General features: G+C 31.7%; 2 protein-coding genes across 2 annotated transcripts; both read right to left on the reverse strand.

Annotated features, from left to right (window-relative positions):
* Nucleotides 1-613: 613 nt before the first annotated feature.
* Nucleotides 614-8,514, reverse strand: LOC145319197 (uncharacterized). Its single transcript, XM_080161159.1, has 16 exons — nucleotides 8,355-8,514; nucleotides 7,950-8,043; nucleotides 7,472-7,594; nucleotides 7,069-7,159; nucleotides 6,578-6,667; nucleotides 6,322-6,438; nucleotides 5,827-5,902; nucleotides 5,495-5,592; nucleotides 5,026-5,106; nucleotides 4,838-4,933; nucleotides 4,048-4,156; nucleotides 3,674-3,782; nucleotides 3,273-3,322; nucleotides 1,463-1,598; nucleotides 1,049-1,172; nucleotides 614-725 (listed from the first exon to the last, which is right to left on the reverse strand). Exons 1-16 carry the CDS (start codon nucleotides 8,482-8,484, stop codon nucleotides 684-686), a joined length of 1,566 nt encoding a protein of 521 aa, XP_080017285.1. The 5' UTR covers nucleotides 8,485-8,514; the 3' UTR covers nucleotides 614-683.
* A 1,577-nt stretch (nucleotides 8,515-10,091) lies between these two features.
* On the reverse strand, nucleotides 10,092-16,957 carry mora (cysteine and histidine rich domain containing protein). Its single transcript, XM_080161161.1, has 12 exons — nucleotides 16,699-16,957; nucleotides 16,280-16,341; nucleotides 15,370-15,483; nucleotides 14,912-15,011; nucleotides 14,449-14,533; nucleotides 14,017-14,128; nucleotides 13,212-13,322; nucleotides 12,863-13,005; nucleotides 12,389-12,464; nucleotides 12,030-12,096; nucleotides 10,745-10,802; nucleotides 10,092-10,389 (listed from the first exon to the last, which is right to left on the reverse strand). Exons 1-12 carry the CDS (start codon nucleotides 16,797-16,799, stop codon nucleotides 10,303-10,305), a joined length of 1,116 nt encoding a protein of 371 aa, XP_080017287.1. The 5' UTR covers nucleotides 16,800-16,957; the 3' UTR covers nucleotides 10,092-10,302.
* Nucleotides 16,958-17,500: the final 543 nt, after the last annotated feature.

A 17,500-nucleotide genomic window follows, 5' to 3' on the forward strand; every position in this document is an offset into this window, starting at 1 on the left:
ATTAAAATACTGTTGTTAATTTGATGAAACATTGAGGTAAGGAAGGAGATAACAAAAATAAATGAAATAAACACTTAAAAATTTAAAATGCACAATAACCTTGGCAATATAAACATGGAGGGTCGAGACAATCAACGATAAATAAATCTTCCTCCAAAACATAAAATTTCCATAATTGGAAGCCAACATTTGTTGGGGAGAAAGGAAAATATAATTTTAAACAACTTGCAAGCGTTTTATCTACCAAAGACAAAATATAGTCGTTTTCAATTGTTGGGAAGATTAATCTATCGTTCATTATCTTATTCCTATATCCTATCCATAGAATATTATTATAGAACAGTTTTATATTTAACCAAAATAAAAAAACCTAAATTTCTACCTAAATCCTTAATTAATGAGAATGTAGTATTTCTTAACATTTAAAATACTGTCAAGGTACGACCTAGGTATAATTCAATGAGAATTTAATTAAGATTCCCAAGTTTGTTGAAAAACTTTTTCAGGCAGAATAAGGTAATTATTCCATTGTAAAGCAACAATATTTATCTGTTTCCAATTTACCAAACATTTTCAACTTATTTGAAAAATAATCAAAGAACTTATCACATACCTAGTGCTTTCTTTGTACATAAATTACAAAAAGGATGAATATTGAGAGAAAAAATATTTGTTTGTTTGATTTATCTGGCGTGTTTTGGCTCGTTTCCTTTCTGCATTCGTTCCTGAAGAAAAAGATGATAGAATTATCCTATTAATTTAAACTTTGAACTGTTATTATTACAATAACAGCCACTTGAAATTTTATTTAGATTCTTATAAAATATATTTCCTTATTTGGAAGAACACACAATATAGAAATATATCCAAGTTTTAGAGTAATTTTGCTGCTTAATAATGTCTTTTGAAGCATGACCAACAGACAGACGGATAAAACAATATATAGACTAGATGCGCATTGCGCACGGAACGTCACGGACTGACTGACTGACGAACAGAACAGAAGAATTTAATAGAGTAGCTTCGTTACTAAAAGGAAATCTTGTACCTTAATCTTAATTTTCATGATATATTGTGCTGTTTTACAGTTCTCATCAGTTCCATAAATATGAAACATGCAGGTTTGGTCTTGCGGTGCTCCTTTGATCAATGTGATCTTTGTCTTACTGTCCCTATAAAATGAATGATGAAATATTTATTTGAGTTAACTTGGTGAACATAAAAAATTTAATATAATAAAAGAATCAAAATTTAAAAATTATGCGAACTTGAACTAGTTACTCTACGCCTAGCCCTTTGAAGTAGGGGAGAGAGTATTATGAAATAGCTTAATCAACTCAAAGAAATTTAAAAGCATTCCTGAAAAGTATAATAGATTTGCACAAAGGATCTAATATTATAGGAAGAATTATACTGGAATGGTGGACATAGTTGTCCACAATTCATAATTATGAAAACAAACCTTGCAATGTCGGCAGCAACTTTTCCATCTTCTCCCACAACAACTGGCAACATTTGCTTCGGCAATTTACACGTTATTGTCCGGCCTTTGCCACCTTTCACACTGTCATTGTGGTCTTTACCACCTCCCCATGTTCCTTGAACAAAGAGAGAAGTGTAATCATTACCAGGGAGGGAGGGGAATTTGGGCTGTTTATTTACACTAGTCCCCAAAGCTTCGTAGTAACGTTTTCTTATTCAGGGCTTAATAACTTTGGTCACTTTTATTGAAATTTGATTAGTTTGTTCATTAAGTTTAAAATATAAACGTTTCAACCCCAAATGCAATCTACAGAAGGGATAACGCTTCGCTCGGGTGACTGTGGCACGTTATGACCAATCCAGGGGTCCAGGTTAAACTCAAAGGGCCGTGGTAATTTTGTGTAACAATCCCTATACTTCACTCTAATAATTACATTATAGACTTTAAATTTATTTGCTGCTGTGTATCTATTTAGATTTTTTTATTATGTATTTAATAATGTTTACCTAACCATCGAATTTTTATGTTTTGGACATTTTGATTGATTTATTCCAAGTAATTTTCGGGATTTAACCTATTTAAAATTAGGGTTGGCAAACCGTATCCGAATCCGGAATCCACCCAGTTTTGGCCAATTTTGGAATCCGAATCCGGAATCCGTTTTTTAATAGCGGATTCGGATTCTTAATTGGTAGGCTGAAATTAGCGTCTCGAGTTTTTTCTTTCAACTCCCCCTTTTTGAAGGCAAAAATTATCATCATTATATTTATATAATATCTTTTAAAATCTGGTTCGATTCTTGGAAGTGAATTATAGAGAACACAAAGAACATTAATTTTTAGGCCATATGTAGCACTTAAATTTTTTAATTTAAAAAAAAAGCCTTCTAAAATATTGATAGAATCCGGAATACGAATCCGGAATCCGCGAGAATCCGCCATTTTTTGGACGGATTCTTGTAAGAATCCGAATCCGGTCCAAAAATTTGACGGATTGTCATCCCTACTAATAATAGTAGACAAGGTACATTTGTATATTCGTTTTGGACAGCTTAAGTTATTTTAACTTCAACTCAACAAATTTCAAGTATGGCAGGTGTCACATTTTAAGATACCATATATTTCCGTGTTAGAAGATGGAAGATAAAGGGTGAGCAAAAAAATGCGTAGATTTTTAAAATTCAAATTGCGCGGCTTGTGTTCATAGTAGAAAAATGTTACGCATACCATTAGAACCGATAAGAAGTTTTTTTTTTGGAAATATAAGAACGATTCCTTTGCTACGTATAATTAGGGAGCTACGTGTTGAAATGTCCCAATTGACTTAAAACTTGACTTGCGAGTATATTAGTAAATATTAGACAATAATTCTTGCAAAAAGACGTGCGTACATTTTTAAAATTCAAATTGCGCGTCTTGTGTTAATGGTAGAAAAATGTTACGCATACCGTTAGAACCGCTATGAACTGTATTTTTTTGAAATATAAGAACGGTTCCTGTGCTACAAACAATCTAGGTGCTAGGTGGTAAATGTCCCAAAATTTACTCGTAAGTCAAGTTTTAAGTCAGTTGGGACATTTTAACATGTAGCTCCCTAACTATACGTAGCAGAGGAATAGTTCTTATATTTCCCAAAAATAGACTTCTTATCGGTTCTAATGGTATGCGTAACATTTTTCTACTATTAACACAAGCTACGCAATTTGAATTTTAAAAATCTACGCATTTTTTTTGCTCACCCTTTAAAATGTAAATAAATGTTTGAATTTCTATAAGCATTGAAAATTCACCTGATTCTGGAATTTTGTTGTACATTTCTTTCAGTAAAAGGTTTCCAAACCTTAAAAATATCAAATATTCATTTTATAAAATACATTTCTCTTTTTTAAAGAGCTCTTGATCAATAACAAGCTAAACAAAATTCTAATAAAATGAACAGTAAACTACAATGCAGTGAGTACTAGGAAATGTGTATTGCTATTAATGTTAGTGGGTGAGTGGATATGTTTGACTTTGGACAGGTAGACAGTGTTATTCCAAGTACATGTGAAAGACAGGACAGTCTAGTCGGATGGATGTATTGGCTCATCCTACTCCATCACTACTAAGGTCCAAACACTAAGAAACTTTGGCTTAAGACACATACATGGATGTATTGTAGATATAGAGTAGTTGCACTATTAAAACAAACCTGTCTTCAATATACATGAGATCTCTTTTAATTTTGGATGGCAAGAATTTTCCGAAATGTCCGCGCTGTCCCTTGATTTCAAACTTATTTCTCATGGCTTGGGCAGCTCCTAGTAAAATAAAATTAATTTGATATATCAAAAAGAAAAAAATACCTACAAAATAGTTCGGTAATTTATGTTTATATCTGATAAAAGATATACTTTTAGCACTCTAAAATCAAGCCTGTATTTTAAAATTATTTGACGTTCTAATCAAATGCTAATAATGTATTATTAAAGTACTGATGATTATTTGGGGGGAAATTGAGTGTTACTATACTTAGGAGTTCCAACCATCCCTCTCTAAAAATTATGCTATAATTTTTATCCTCACCTAGAGCTTTCTTGGTTGACTGTTCATCGACAAAATCTACGAATCCGTAGCCTCGCTTCTCCCCATTAACAGGGTTGTGGATGTGCATGGCATGATAAACAGCTCCATACTAAATTTTAAAAAATAAGTTAAAAAATAAATAAGCTATTTCTTCCATTAGCAACCCTCGCCCATCCCCCCCCCCCCTCAAATATATATTGTTTCTTAATTTGTAAATAATTGTCTTATAGATGATTTCAATTTGGTTAAGTATGAGTTAGGAAACTCAAAAAGGGTTAAAAATCCACACAGGTTTTGCTCCCCCTCATGTCTTAAAAATAGGGTTGGCAATCCGAATCCGAATCTGGAATCCGTTTTTTAATAGCGGATTCGGATCTTTTAAAATCTGGTTCGATTCTCGGAAGTGAATTATAGAGAACACAGAGAACATTAATTTTTAGGACATATGTAGCACTTAAATTTTTTAATTTAAAGAAAAGCCTTTTAAAATATTGCTAGAATCCGGAATCCAAATCCGGAATCCGCCAAAAATAAGAATCCGGAATCCGCGGGAATCAGCCTATTTTTGGACGGATTCTTGCAAGAATCCGAATCCGGTCCAAAAATTTGACGGATTGCCATCCCTACTTAAAAATGAAAATAAGGATTTGAAGGTTGTGTGATCCATTTAAGCAGTAAGTGGTAGAGTATACATAACATTTCTTGAGATGTTTTCGGGGCATAGTGTAAAAAGATTTTAGATATTTGGACAAATGTTAAAGATCAGCTGAGCTATAAATTAAGACAATACCTGTGCAAAATGTTTCTGAATATCTTCACTGTTAATTGACCAATCCAAGCCCCAGAGCCACACTATTGAATCTGATAACAGGGTCTCCATACCAAACTGAAGAAAAAATAAGTTGGCTTAATAACCGTCTGTATTTACTTCATTCAATAATGTCTTAATTTATGCCTCTACTTTTAAATTTTTAATACCTTTGATAGAGTAACGTCCACGTGTCTTTGATTAACAAAATGTTTTGGATTCTGTAACACACGCTTAACTGCCATTGTTTCCTAAAAAGTGTAAAAGTGGATTAAGGATTTAGTAGCCATTCCTAATTCTGTAATGTATGCTTTTTAGAGTTTTATGACGAAATGTTAAGCGAACAGTCCTTTTAAATGCACGACCTTTGTCTGAAAAACTAGAGCATAGTAATGATTTACAGGTCACCGATTTGAACTTCTTTTTTTATTTACGACTTTTCCAATGGACTAACAGCTGAACCCTCTAGTAGCTTTGTTTATAAAGGGGGACAGATGAAATAAAAAATAGCCTAAAACCTTCTTAAGACCTGTGAAGAGTTCTCCTAAGATGGAGAACTTAATTGATTCAACGGTTAGCGTTAATTCAACAGATAAACAAAAACCTACTTATAACGTTATATAAAAGAATAAATTCTACCTTAAAATTGACAAAACCAAAATTTTTCTTCATTGTATTATGAACTGCTCTGCTAACATTGGATGTATTCACAATTCCATATTGAGAAAAATGATCAGCTGAAACAATTTTAAATTATAAACTTGTCAAAAATTGTTTGATATTAAAAGAAAAATTCATTTTAGTAATTATGTTTTTGTCATGCTGCTTTGTTTAATATTGGCATACTCTGCATTACTTATTGAAAAATTAGCATACTCTGCTTTACATGACAAAATATTGGCATGCTTTGCTTTAATTGTTGCGTTTGGCACACTCTGCTTTACGTGATCCAAATATTTGAATAAAAATACCTAAAATATTTGGAGAAACATTATCTGGAAGTTGTCCCACATAGATTTTGCCTTCGCGTACATCAATCTTTCCAACCTAAGCAACAAAATGTTGTTTTCGACGATTTTAAATATGAAGCCCAAAGTTTAAGAACACTGCATGCAAATTGCACCAAGTTAATATGGCTTGTTTCACTTCTAGTCTTCTACAATGAAAATTGAAAATTGCTAATATCGAAATATATTTTCATATCTTCGAATAGTTTTTTTGTTATAAAAAATAGATTAAAAACATTTTTACTTTAAAAAATGCAAATTATATGCAAAGATAAACTTTCAATTACCTTTCAGAAAGAAAGTTTTGATAATAAAGAACCATTGTAAGGCATTATTAAAACTTAATACGAGACATCTAAGTAACTTCTAAAGCAGATCAATTTTGATTCAATCATTATTTTCAATCAGAAAATGAAATACTATTAATTTTATTACACGAAATAAAATAAGAAAACCTACCTCGTGAATTAGCTCAATAGTTTCTTCGTAATTTTTAGGATTCTTTGGTTTGTAATCATTCTTTGAGGTTTGTGTTAAACTTACTCGTATAGTTCTATTATCTACTATATGCACTGACTGAAATAAAAAAATGTGATTTTTATGCAGTAGTTTCTCTGTAGTTTCTCCATATTCTGTTGAAATGTTTGCACCTTTCATCCCTTTCTTGGTTAATCTATGGTCTTTTTATTCCTGCATTTATGCAAAAAAAAAATACCTGCGAAAGAATTTTAGCACAGACTTGAGCCGAAGCCATTGTGACAAATCCAAATCCTTTTGTCATTCCAGTACTTTGGTCACGGATAACCTGAAATATTTATTTCTTAATTAACAATAATACAGTATCAGGAAGTCAAGATTATTGTTGGTTATTTGTTTCAATAATTAAAATTTTTTGTATAGCAATAACGAGATAATATCAGTCAGCATAGATGATAAAGTGTTAGATGTATGATTGATTTATTGTAAGTAATAGCAAGTTTTGAATTTTGAAAGTAATGTAAATAAATCATTAAATATGACATATTTTTTTGATAGCTTACTTTTCTTTGCAGTTTAAGATTACTATCTCTTACTATTAAGACATCAAAGGTATATTTCAAAGAAATAGTTGGCATCTACTAAAAACTGTATGCTAAGGAAGAAGCTTGCAGATGATAACAAAATTTAGTCTATTTACATTAAAAATAACATCTATTAAAATTCTACCTGACAAGAGGCAACCTCACCCCACTGTGAAAAATAATCCACCAAAGTTTTTTCTGTAGTTGCCATGTGGAGGGCTCCAACATACATTTTTCTAAACAAACAAGGACATTAAAGTTCAGAAGCAAGTATAAGCTGGGTAATCTACAGAGGACGGATTACGTCACAATCTTTGGTGTATGCCTGAAGCAATTCAAATACAAATTAAGTAAATGATTTTTACGGACAAACGTCCTTCAGACAACAAACCCTTTGCTTATACGACCTTTGTCTGTTTAGGGCCTAGGCATTCCCCCTACTCTCACTGTTTATGTCTCATGTCTGACATAGCAACAGAGGAACCAAATCATTTTATAGAAAAAGAAAAGTATCGTTTTATACTTAGCCAAATATTCTTTGCTCTCACCTGAAACCTTCAGTTGCCATGCCAATTCTAATTTGTTCCCCCGGATTTGTGTCCCCATAACCAAAATGTGAGGCCGCTTCGCGCATTCGTTTTAATTCAGGTTCACTTAAATCTTGAACTTCTCTGTTCACAATTTTAATGTTGTAATGGAAATGTTAATGTTAATAATTTCTAAATAATCATATGAAGCTAAGTTGAGAGAAAGTCTGCAATTTTTCAATATATTACTTTCAAATTATTAGGTATACCTAGTCCTTAAATAAAAAAAATTATAAAAAATAAAAATAATATTAATTAAGAAGATGCGCATTTCTACTTGTAAGTAACTATTGAAAAAAAAGATACCCCACCCCCCTCAAAAAAAAATAACTTACAGATTGTTAGAAGATTTTACGACTAAGTATCGAAAGAAGCTACAAAATTTAAAAATATTGGACGATTCCTTTAAGAAAAAATCTGGTTTACAACTTAAATTTTCCTGCTTGAGCCAGCATCATGACCACTTCTCTTGTCTCTAGGATTAACGGGTCCTGCGGGTCTTTTCAGTGTAGTACTCACATACATTGCTGGTCCTTTCATATTTAAATTAACATTAAAATATTTAATATAGATTTTTAAAATCTATATAGAAAAAAACTCAGATTGGTTTAAATTTTTTACTGAAAGGTTTTACATTCAATCAGTTTACACAAACTCATAGGTCCTTAAAAGAACTGATTTAAACCAGAGTAATAATGTTTATTTTTACTTATACCCTGGGTGTTTGGAATGATTAAGAGAATTTGTTCCCATTAATCATCCTTGGTTATTAGACCTGACGTTACAATGAACACAAGTCTCGACCGTTAGAAGTATCTCATTTAGTTATTTTTATCTTGTTTACCTTCTTTCTTTGCCCTAAAACTGGCCTCTCCCCTGTCTGGTGGGGGAGGGGGCGGCGCATTCACAAGCCAGGGTTCACTGTACAGTGCCCCCTCCGGGTTCATTGGGTCTTGCTCCCGATAATCTGACATTTTTTTCTTTAAAAATTATACATTAATAAAATGTTAAAGAGAGGGTATTTACATTCCAAAGGTAATAAATGCATGTATCGAGCGATAAATATCTTGTGAAAGGCAGGTTTATTGATTTTTTGGTAAAATCAATGATCTAGAGGATAAATTGATACATTCCCAATTATGATAAATAAAACTACTTATTCTGTTTTTATAATCTAGAAGTCCGAAAAGTTTGGACAATGTACGTTGCTTGCTGTACGTAATCAGTAAATTATACAGTTCAAATATCCGTTCCCTTCCTTGGTATATTGATATCCTTTTATAAAATCATTTTCAATTTAATGGACATTATCTTTTTATTAAAACAAGTAAATTACAGATTCTTGGATATGCTCATTTGTAATATAGGAAGAAATCTTCACAAAAAAATCAGCCATCTATTTTAAATAACAGGCTGCAGAAAAATTTACGTTTTCCCCATACCATTTCCAACAGACGGACGTACATTTGGAATTACAGAGTAGCTTCTAGCTAGAAAAAAAGATGTTTTTCCCTAAAACTTTTCAATAACATAAAGGGATTGTTTTCCTTTCACAAAAATATTATGATGCGCAATTAAATACAGAATGCCGCTGAACACTTTAGATAAAGACGACATTTTCGTGTAAGGAAAAATTTTCAATATGAAGAGATTTGATCATATGACCTAAGTATCAGGCTTTCCTCAAAAAGACTCTACAATTTGTTGATGTATGATCGAGCAAGGTTTGCTGGCATTCTGTGTCTGCCAGAATGATTTTCAAATATTTAATTATTAATCAAAAAGTTTTTAATTTTTTCCTTTTACACAAAAAAGGGAGACGGAAAAAACGGTTATCGGTTTGGTCCCCTCATCCAATTATTTCGGGTTGCTAAATGTCTTGGTTGAAATTGGTATTTCGTTCGCGGCGCAGCCGCGCAAACGAAATTTAGATTTTGTGTGGCTAGCAAAAGTATATAAAGGGGTTGTAATGTTTAATTCTTTCTCAGTTTGCCTTCTGGTTCCGGGTAAATACGTTTTAATTTATTGTTTTTTAAAATAATTTGATTTTTATTGAAGGCTTATTTGAGAAAAATTTAGTTTTGATGTTTGTTTCAAATTATTTTGTTTAGGAAGTATTCAGTATTTTTTAGAAGCTTCTATAGGGACAGACAAATTTCTGGTAGTGACAAGATTGGAAGGAGGCAAGCTAGAACGGAGCCTACTCTGTTCGCTGGTTAAATTCGGTTGTTTATTTCTGGTTGTTGTTTTGAGACAAATTTCTGGTAGTGACAAGATTGGATCTTGGTGTTTTGGTGAGATAAAATCTAGGTAAGATTTTGATAGTATACATAAAAAAAACCATATATGTTAAAACTTAATTAGGGCTTTCATTCATATTTTTCTAAAAATTAAAGAGTAAGGTTATAAAATTACGGTCAATGGAAGTTAATTTGAAAAATTACATTTTCTCATATTTTATCATTCGTGTATGTATACTGAGAATAATCCATATAACCTGGCCATTAAAATTTGGCTTTGCAATCCAGTCAAGTGAACAAAATGAACAACAAAGCAACCATTTAATTTTCAAACTTTAAAATCCAAGTTCTTAAAAAACTTTATTAAAATGAGAAATAATGGCAAATATGAAAACAATTATAGATGCTTCTCTTCAAGGATAGAAAGGTTTTAGCATCACAAAAAAAATTAATTGTGGCAAATATCATCAAAATTGGAAGTTGAAATTAAAAATAGAAGATCAATTTTTTATCTAAAAGCCAAAGTTCTTTCTATCCCTGATATTATTTATATTATAAATATTTGTTAGTCTTTGCGTCTTCACTAAGCTGGTATCTGGTGGGGGTGAGGTCCAAGTCATCCAGGTCTAGGGCGTCAACCTGAAGTAAGTAAATACTAAAATAGATCATGTGTATTGTATCTAGGATACAAAAATTACTTTGGTCATGTGAAGGAAACGAAGTTGCGGGTTCCGTCATTTTTTCACAGTAGCTTTTCTCCTATTTCTAGCCCCAGCGGGGGGCTCTAACCCTGTGGGGTCAATAACCTAACCCTGCGGGGCAATCACCGAACCTAACTTCACCTACCCTAAAATAACCTTTCAAAGCTACTGTGAAAATACGACGAACCCCACACAACTTCGTTTTGTTCACAAGTTCACATGACCAATTACTTTTTATTAAGGCCATTAGTAGTGTAACAAGGACAATCATGTTCAAATTGTTGTGGAGATACCTTGGAATTTGTATCTTCGACGATTTTTTCCGCCTCTTGCTCTGTTTCTTCTATGACTCTAAAATATTTTAAGTATATAGATGTGATCTCGTTATATTGATTACGTAATAAATGTATAAATCTGGCTACAAATGCTACTGCAATTCAATTTGAGATGAAATGAAGACAAACATACGTACCAACCATAATAAAAAGAGGAAATTTAGCAATGAAAATAAAAAAAGGATCTAAAATGTAGGGATGGAAATCCGTCAAATTTTTGGACCGGATTCGGATTCATACAAGAATCCGTCAAAAAATGGCGGATTCCGGATTCTTATCTTAGGCGGATTCCGGATTCGGATTCCGGATTCTAGCAATATTTTAAAAGGCTTTTTAATTTTTAAAAAAAATTAAGTGCTACATATGTCCTAAAAATTAATGTTCTTGGTGTTCTCTATAATTCACTTCCGAGAATCGAACCTGATGTTAAAAGATTTTATATATAATGATGATAATCTTTGCCTTCAAAAAGCGGGAGTTGAAAGAAAAAACTCAAGACGCTAATTTTAGCCTACCAATTAAGAATCAGAATCCGCTATTAAAAAACGGATTCCGGATTCGGATTCCAAAATTGATTAAAAATTGAGCGGATTCCGGGTCCCGGATTCGGATTGCTAACCCTACTAAAATGGACCAAGAACAGACACGAGTAGACAATCTAAGAACCTTCTAGCAGTGATGGTAAGCATTTAAATGTTTTCGTCTGGTTTTCAAAGGTAAAGCTAAATAAAACAGAATTTCACTATTCAGAATCATGTTATCGTTCATTGTCTTTTCCTTTTATATGCAACTAGCGGCTACGCCCCTAGAAGCCTCTAGGAAAACTTGAGGAGGGGAGAGTCGAATTCGATAATCCAATTTAATATTTTAGATTTTGAAGAAAAAAAAAAATAAAAAATTTTGGGGGGAGGATTTTTTTTTGGGGAGGGTGCCCCACCCCATTTTTAATTTAAGTTAAAACAAATTATATAAAAGTGTAGGATTTACAATATAAACCACTAGCGGCTTCGCCCCTAGCCTCTAGGGGCTTTTTCCTCTATAAATGTAAACAAAATTTTGTTAAAAATTTTTGATATTTTTAAAAATTTGTTTACATTTTTTAGATTTTTTTGTACCTACCTATTTTATAATCTTACTGAGATCTTAAGCTTCAGACAGACAGACAGACATCGTACTACTTTGTATTATAGATAGTTACTAGTCACATAACCCGACATAAACAAACACTCTGTAATTATCTTACCTAGGTACTTCAAGCTTGGCCCAACTGACTGACTCTCCCTTCTTTAATTTTACTTCAACTTTGGTACCTACCAAAAAATATTTGTTGGAATTCAATTCTGGATATGTATTACACCATTAGAGCAGAATTGTTTTGTACACTTAAAAAGCTTGAAATGTTAAAATAAATAAAGAATTTTTGACAGATTTTCAAACTTAAAATATTCCTATATAAGATTTTTAAGTCAACATTATCTAAAGTGAGAGAAAAGACTTTTTTTAAAATTTACAACGAAATTTTAAAGTGCACATAAATAGGCTAAAACTAAAAGTGTAAAAGATTGTGAGAAATGCTCCATCTCTCCCACTTATTTTACTTACCAAACATGCCACAAGTTGCTTCTTCAACTGTGACTAGACCTTTCAGTTCAATATCAAGGTTAAAAGATCCTTTCTCCTGAAACAATTTTAAAAATTCATTTAAGGATAAATTGTAAATGTCAAAATGTCAATCATTTAAAATAAAAAGAGAATAAGACAAAATAACACTTTCATTTTTAAAGTCAGTAATAATTCATTATCATTGCATTAGCAGGCATTCCTTATTACATATCAAAATTAGTCTGAGATCTTATTGGATAATAAATGAATTTACTGTACGTACGTACACCCTAATTATGACAAACAAATTTTCTTTCAAAAAAAATTATTGTTGAAAGTTGTGAACAGAACACTGCTATTTGTATTTCCCAAAAAGGTGGAATAAAAGTGCCTAAAGTTTTAAGCCAACAAACAAGAGAACATGTTAATAAACTGTATAATTTAGATGGCCTTAGCTGCTATTAAAAACCTCACCTGTGGAAAGTAAATATGAGCTTTGAGCCTGATGGGATTAATTTCTACATAGGAGACGTTGTAATCATACTTCTTAGCATAAATAGCTACGGTGACATGGGTAGCGGTCTGGTGCCAGTCATATCTACAGTTAACCACTCCCTCTAAATTTATGAATAGGTAAAAAGATGGATAGATAATAAGTTAGACAGAAGAATGAATAGATAGATTTATTCAAGGGAATAAATAACTATTCCTGATAAATAACTACCTTCTAAATCCTAACTGTAGGTGTAGATAGTCTCAACAAAAATATAAAATGGATAGAAAACTAAAAATAATTTAGTTTTATGATGAAAAAAAAGTGTACCTTTGCCCTCTGCTCTAGTCCAGGTACAAGTGCCAATATCGCATCCCTCCTGGTCCAAAAATTGTTGAAATTCTGTCGTCTTCCGTTGACAGCAACTCCAATATTTCATACCTTAAAACGCGCGTCATAGGTAGAGAGACTTGAAAATTAAAAAAAAATATTTTTCCTTTACTATTTATTGATAAATTGCTAATGTAAGGGTTAAAGGAGGAAGTAGATTAGGTATTTTAATTTCAATTGTCATCTCTCTCCATCCATAATTGCAGATTTTGATTTAAATGATGCTTGGAATGTAACCTCCTTTACAATAATAACCCCCATCCAAACATATACCTTTACCACATCCCTCCACTGATCATAGAGGAACGTATTGACCAATATCTAAGGACTACATAATCTAAATTGCTGACAAAAATTCCCTTGTCACAATATACATGTATTCTGTATTCAATTTTACATCATACATAAATTGATGGTAATGGTGAGCGGTTAATGCAGTTACTAACAGTAATAGGATCGTTTATACCCAAAGCATCACGAAGATTTGATTATAATAAATAACCCCATTCAATTAGGTTCTATTCATTAAATTGGATAAAAGTATAACATCTGCCATATTTCGGTTATACGCAATAATGAGTAAGCAAGCAAGCTGTTGTTAGGAGCGTAGGTCTACCATTTGACATTGAATTATGCATCTGATATCAGGAGCTGAATCCTTTTGATGTATCTCATCACTGTGCATGGAAATACTGTGGCCAAAACAACAAAGAAATATCAACTTACTCTTCAATATTCATCTCACCTTCATGAAAGACAGGAATACCAGGATGGTGTTTACAATTATTATAATCTACATCTTCTCCCTGATAGGTATTCTTACATCCATTGTTCTTACAACTCTCTCCAAGTTTTATCTATATAATGATTACTGAAATAAAGAACTTTTTGAAGACCAAAGTTCTAGAGATCTATAGGAGTATATAAAAACAAGTACAACTTTTGATTGCACTTCTATCATCAATAAATACTAACTCTGCTTGATAGTTATTCTGATTACAAGCTAAGCCATCACTAAACTCTATTAGAAATCATTTATGAAGTATTTCTTTTATTAAAAGCTTAGTATAACAAACTCAAACTCGACAGCTACAAAACACATAATTTTTTAAGGTTAAAGCTTCTTGCAAGTGACGCTTAAAGGAAATCATTTTAAATCTCTCAAGAAATGGTTTACTTCTAAAGATGTGGCATCGCCATTTGAAACTGTCTCTAACTGTTTAAGCTGGTCCTTTAAACTAGCTGCAACGTTGGGGGTTAACCTAAATAAAATAATATTTTATCAGACTTTGAAAAGTTAATACACAAATAATTAAACAAGGAATCAATAAGAGCGAAGCTATACAAAAGAGACAAACAAACGAACATCTCAAACATGGCGGAAATTTTAAATATTGAAATGACTAAATATCCATTAGAAGGCTTGAAAGTGGAGATGCGTCGTCGCTTTTTACGTGTTGTGCCTAATTATCCTAATTGCGTAAAGAAAAAGAAGAAATAACATAGCCACTTTCTACTAGTTAGGAAAGAGTTGCTACGATTTCTAAATTGTAACCCCCCCCCCCCCCCCGTATCATAAAACATACATATTTTTGAAAGTTTAAAATCTACAGAACGATTTTAACATGCCCCTAACCAACCTTTTTAGTGGCGTACTATATGGAGGGCGGGGTAATGCCTCAGCAATTGGAGCTCGAACTTCAACCACTTCGTCCGGGCTCGACTCTTTGTTAAGATTTCCTAAACAAAACAAAAGCTTTTAAGTTTTAAATACCTATTGATTATATAACTCTGCTGCATGCATACATGAAAATAGTAAAGCTATATTCATTTATTTTCATGTGAAGATTTCCCTAATCAAAGATATTCTATTTTATTACTCAATTTATTCGTCTAAATGGATAGAGATTAAATGTAATATCATCTTTTACAGTGAACAACAACTCATTTTGTAAAGCTTAGCTGTTTTAAAGTGAGAAAAAGTAATGTTTTTCTTAATATTGATGTAAGTTAATGAAATACCTAGGTATACTTTCTTCAATAAGGATTTTTCTAGCAACCCTAAAAACAAATACCTACACATAACAAATAATTTTACCTGTAATTTTTTCTGGTTCAATTGGCTTAACATTACAATGTTTACCAACTGTACAACCCTTCATGTTAAGGAAGGTGGTGAAATCTGTGCTTTTGCTCTGACAACAAGACCATCCTTAATATGAATAATATTAAACTAGTCGAAAAAAAGATAAGAAAAAGTAAGTATCTTTAAAAACATATCGTGGCCTATAACATAATAGTTTTAAGTAAGTTAACCTATATTAACATGTCCTAGGAATTACTGTTCAAATTAATTTATCTATACATATAACAATTAATTATTTTTAAAAGCAAAGCTTTTTTATAATTAGGGTAGGTCCGTCTGTCATGAACTAGCTTTCGTTAATTTAGGCATGTTAGAATTGTCCTATCGATTTTAAACTTTGCATGGTAGTTCCTTTAGTAGTTAGGTACGATTTAGAAAGCGTAGCAACTCTATAATCATAACAAGAGTGTCCGTACGTCCATTTTAAACATGTTGATTTTTTACTTTTTAACAAAAAAATTTTATGTGATTTAATCATCCGATTGATCTGATTTTTGGTATGTTGATTCCTAGGACAACAAAGTATAATGTTATAAGCAAAGCAACTCTATAATCAAGTCCTAAAAATGTAAGTATGTCCATAAATATTATCCTGTATCAAGCTGATTTTCAACAAATTTACTTACAATTTTGCTACGATTCTAATACATTTATATTCTGATTATTCAGTTCTGACACTATATAAGTGTTAATGTCCGTTTGTCCCACCGTTTTAGTGCTTCGCTTTTATGGATGGTATTGTCCTTGTTAAAAATTAAATAGCTTAATATTATTGAGTAATTATGGGAATCATATGATCGCAAAGATAAAGAGACGCGTCAATAATCAACAAAGCATCATATCTATAATATAATATAGATACCTTTATACGCATCATGAAAATATGGGGCCCCCGGGTGGTAAACACATTCATCCTTGTCATTCCTAGAAAAAAAAGAGAATTATTTCATACAGTAAGTAAACCGTAAACAATTTAAAATTATACTGATTTACTTTAAATTTAAATTCATGATGATTAACAAAATTACCGGCCCCTCCTCTATAGATAACATAATAGGGTCGAAAAAAATGGACTCTACTTGTTTGAAAACATCCTTGTTCGTTTAATACATTTAGAGTGCCGAAAGTTTTGCACCAACCAATTTGAATTGTGATTATAAAACTGTAATTTACAATGCAGTAGATTGTATTCTTTTTCCCTGAAAAGACCGTTTTTTTAGTCGTGAAATTTAAATAAATCTAGTTTGATGAAAATACAAAACAGTATGTAAATAAAAACACCTGGGGTCATATTCCCTACCGCAGCCTCTATTGTAACATTGTTTCATAGCCATAGCTTCCCTGAAAAAACGGTAATAGACCCTTATTTGGTAATTTTTCATCAAAAACTGTATAGCTGAAGCTAAAACGGTCTTAATTTTAGCGAGCAAGAAAATGCAAAGAAAGCAGCAAAATTTCTAGAATTATCAACAAACTTCCCTTGTTTTTAATTTTGATATATTTCCTCATTTTATTATCCTTTAGGATTTGTTTTGATGTTATTTTGGGCTTTTCTAAATCTAGAATATTCTTTGTCTGCTTGTAGCCTACTTGGGCAGAAAGGTGGTATAATAATTCTCTACATTTTTTCCCCTCTAAATAGAGGAAAATGTTTTGCAAGTAAACATTTTTTTTGCAATTAATTAACTCTCAAATTTAAAGATTTTTTTTTTAAAATTCTCATCTTTCTACCTTTGTCATTATCCTTTGACTAAGTAAATCATCATTTTTGATTTACTATTAGGAAAAGTTTGTCTGTGCAATTTTTTCCGAAGCCAGCAGCTTCAAATGTGAGAAAGCTATCCGCTTTCCTTTGCTGACGGACATTTTCTCTTGTGTCATTTTATGCTTCTTCAATAAGGACAAAAAGAAGAGATTTTTATGTTTAGCAGTGTCCTAAAATACAATGATTTTTTTAACCATGTGATTTTGTTATTTCTGAAATAAAAAAAACTTTTTCCAATCCATACATAACCTCAAAAATATGAGGGGAAAATTAAGACTAAACTACTTTACCTTTTTTTGTTTATTTTGATTTTTATTA

The sequence above is a fragment of the Acartia tonsa genome, chromosome 5, assembly GCF_053477335.1.
Source record: "Acartia tonsa isolate MP-2025a chromosome 5, ASM5347733v1, whole genome shotgun sequence".
NCBI lineage: Eukaryota > Metazoa > Arthropoda > Copepoda > Calanoida > Acartiidae > Acartia > Acartia tonsa.

Coding starts and splice junctions, on each gene's coding strand:
- LOC145319197 (XM_080161159.1), bottom strand. CDS start 8,484: ATGTCAGATTATCGGGAGCAAGACCCAATGAACCCGGAGGGGGCACTG. Junction 3,783..4,047: donor GTCAACCAAGAAAGCTCTAG/GTGAGGATAAAA, acceptor TTATTTTACTAG/GAGCTGCCCAAGCCATGAGA. Junction 1,599..3,272: donor CAACAAAATTCCAGAATCAG/GTGAATTTTCAA, acceptor TCTTTGTTCAAG/GAACATGGGGAGGTGGTAAA.
- mora (XM_080161161.1), bottom strand. CDS start 16,799: ATGAAAAATTACCAAATAAGGGTCTATTACCGTTTTTTCAGGGAAGCT. Junction 14,534..14,911: donor TATAGTACGCCACTAAAAAG/GTTGGTTAGGGG, acceptor TATTTTATTTAG/GTTAACCCCCAACGTTGCAG. Junction 14,129..14,448: donor GCGATGCCACATCTTTAGAA/GTAAACCATTTC, acceptor ATCATTATATAG/ATAAAACTTGGAGAGAGTTG.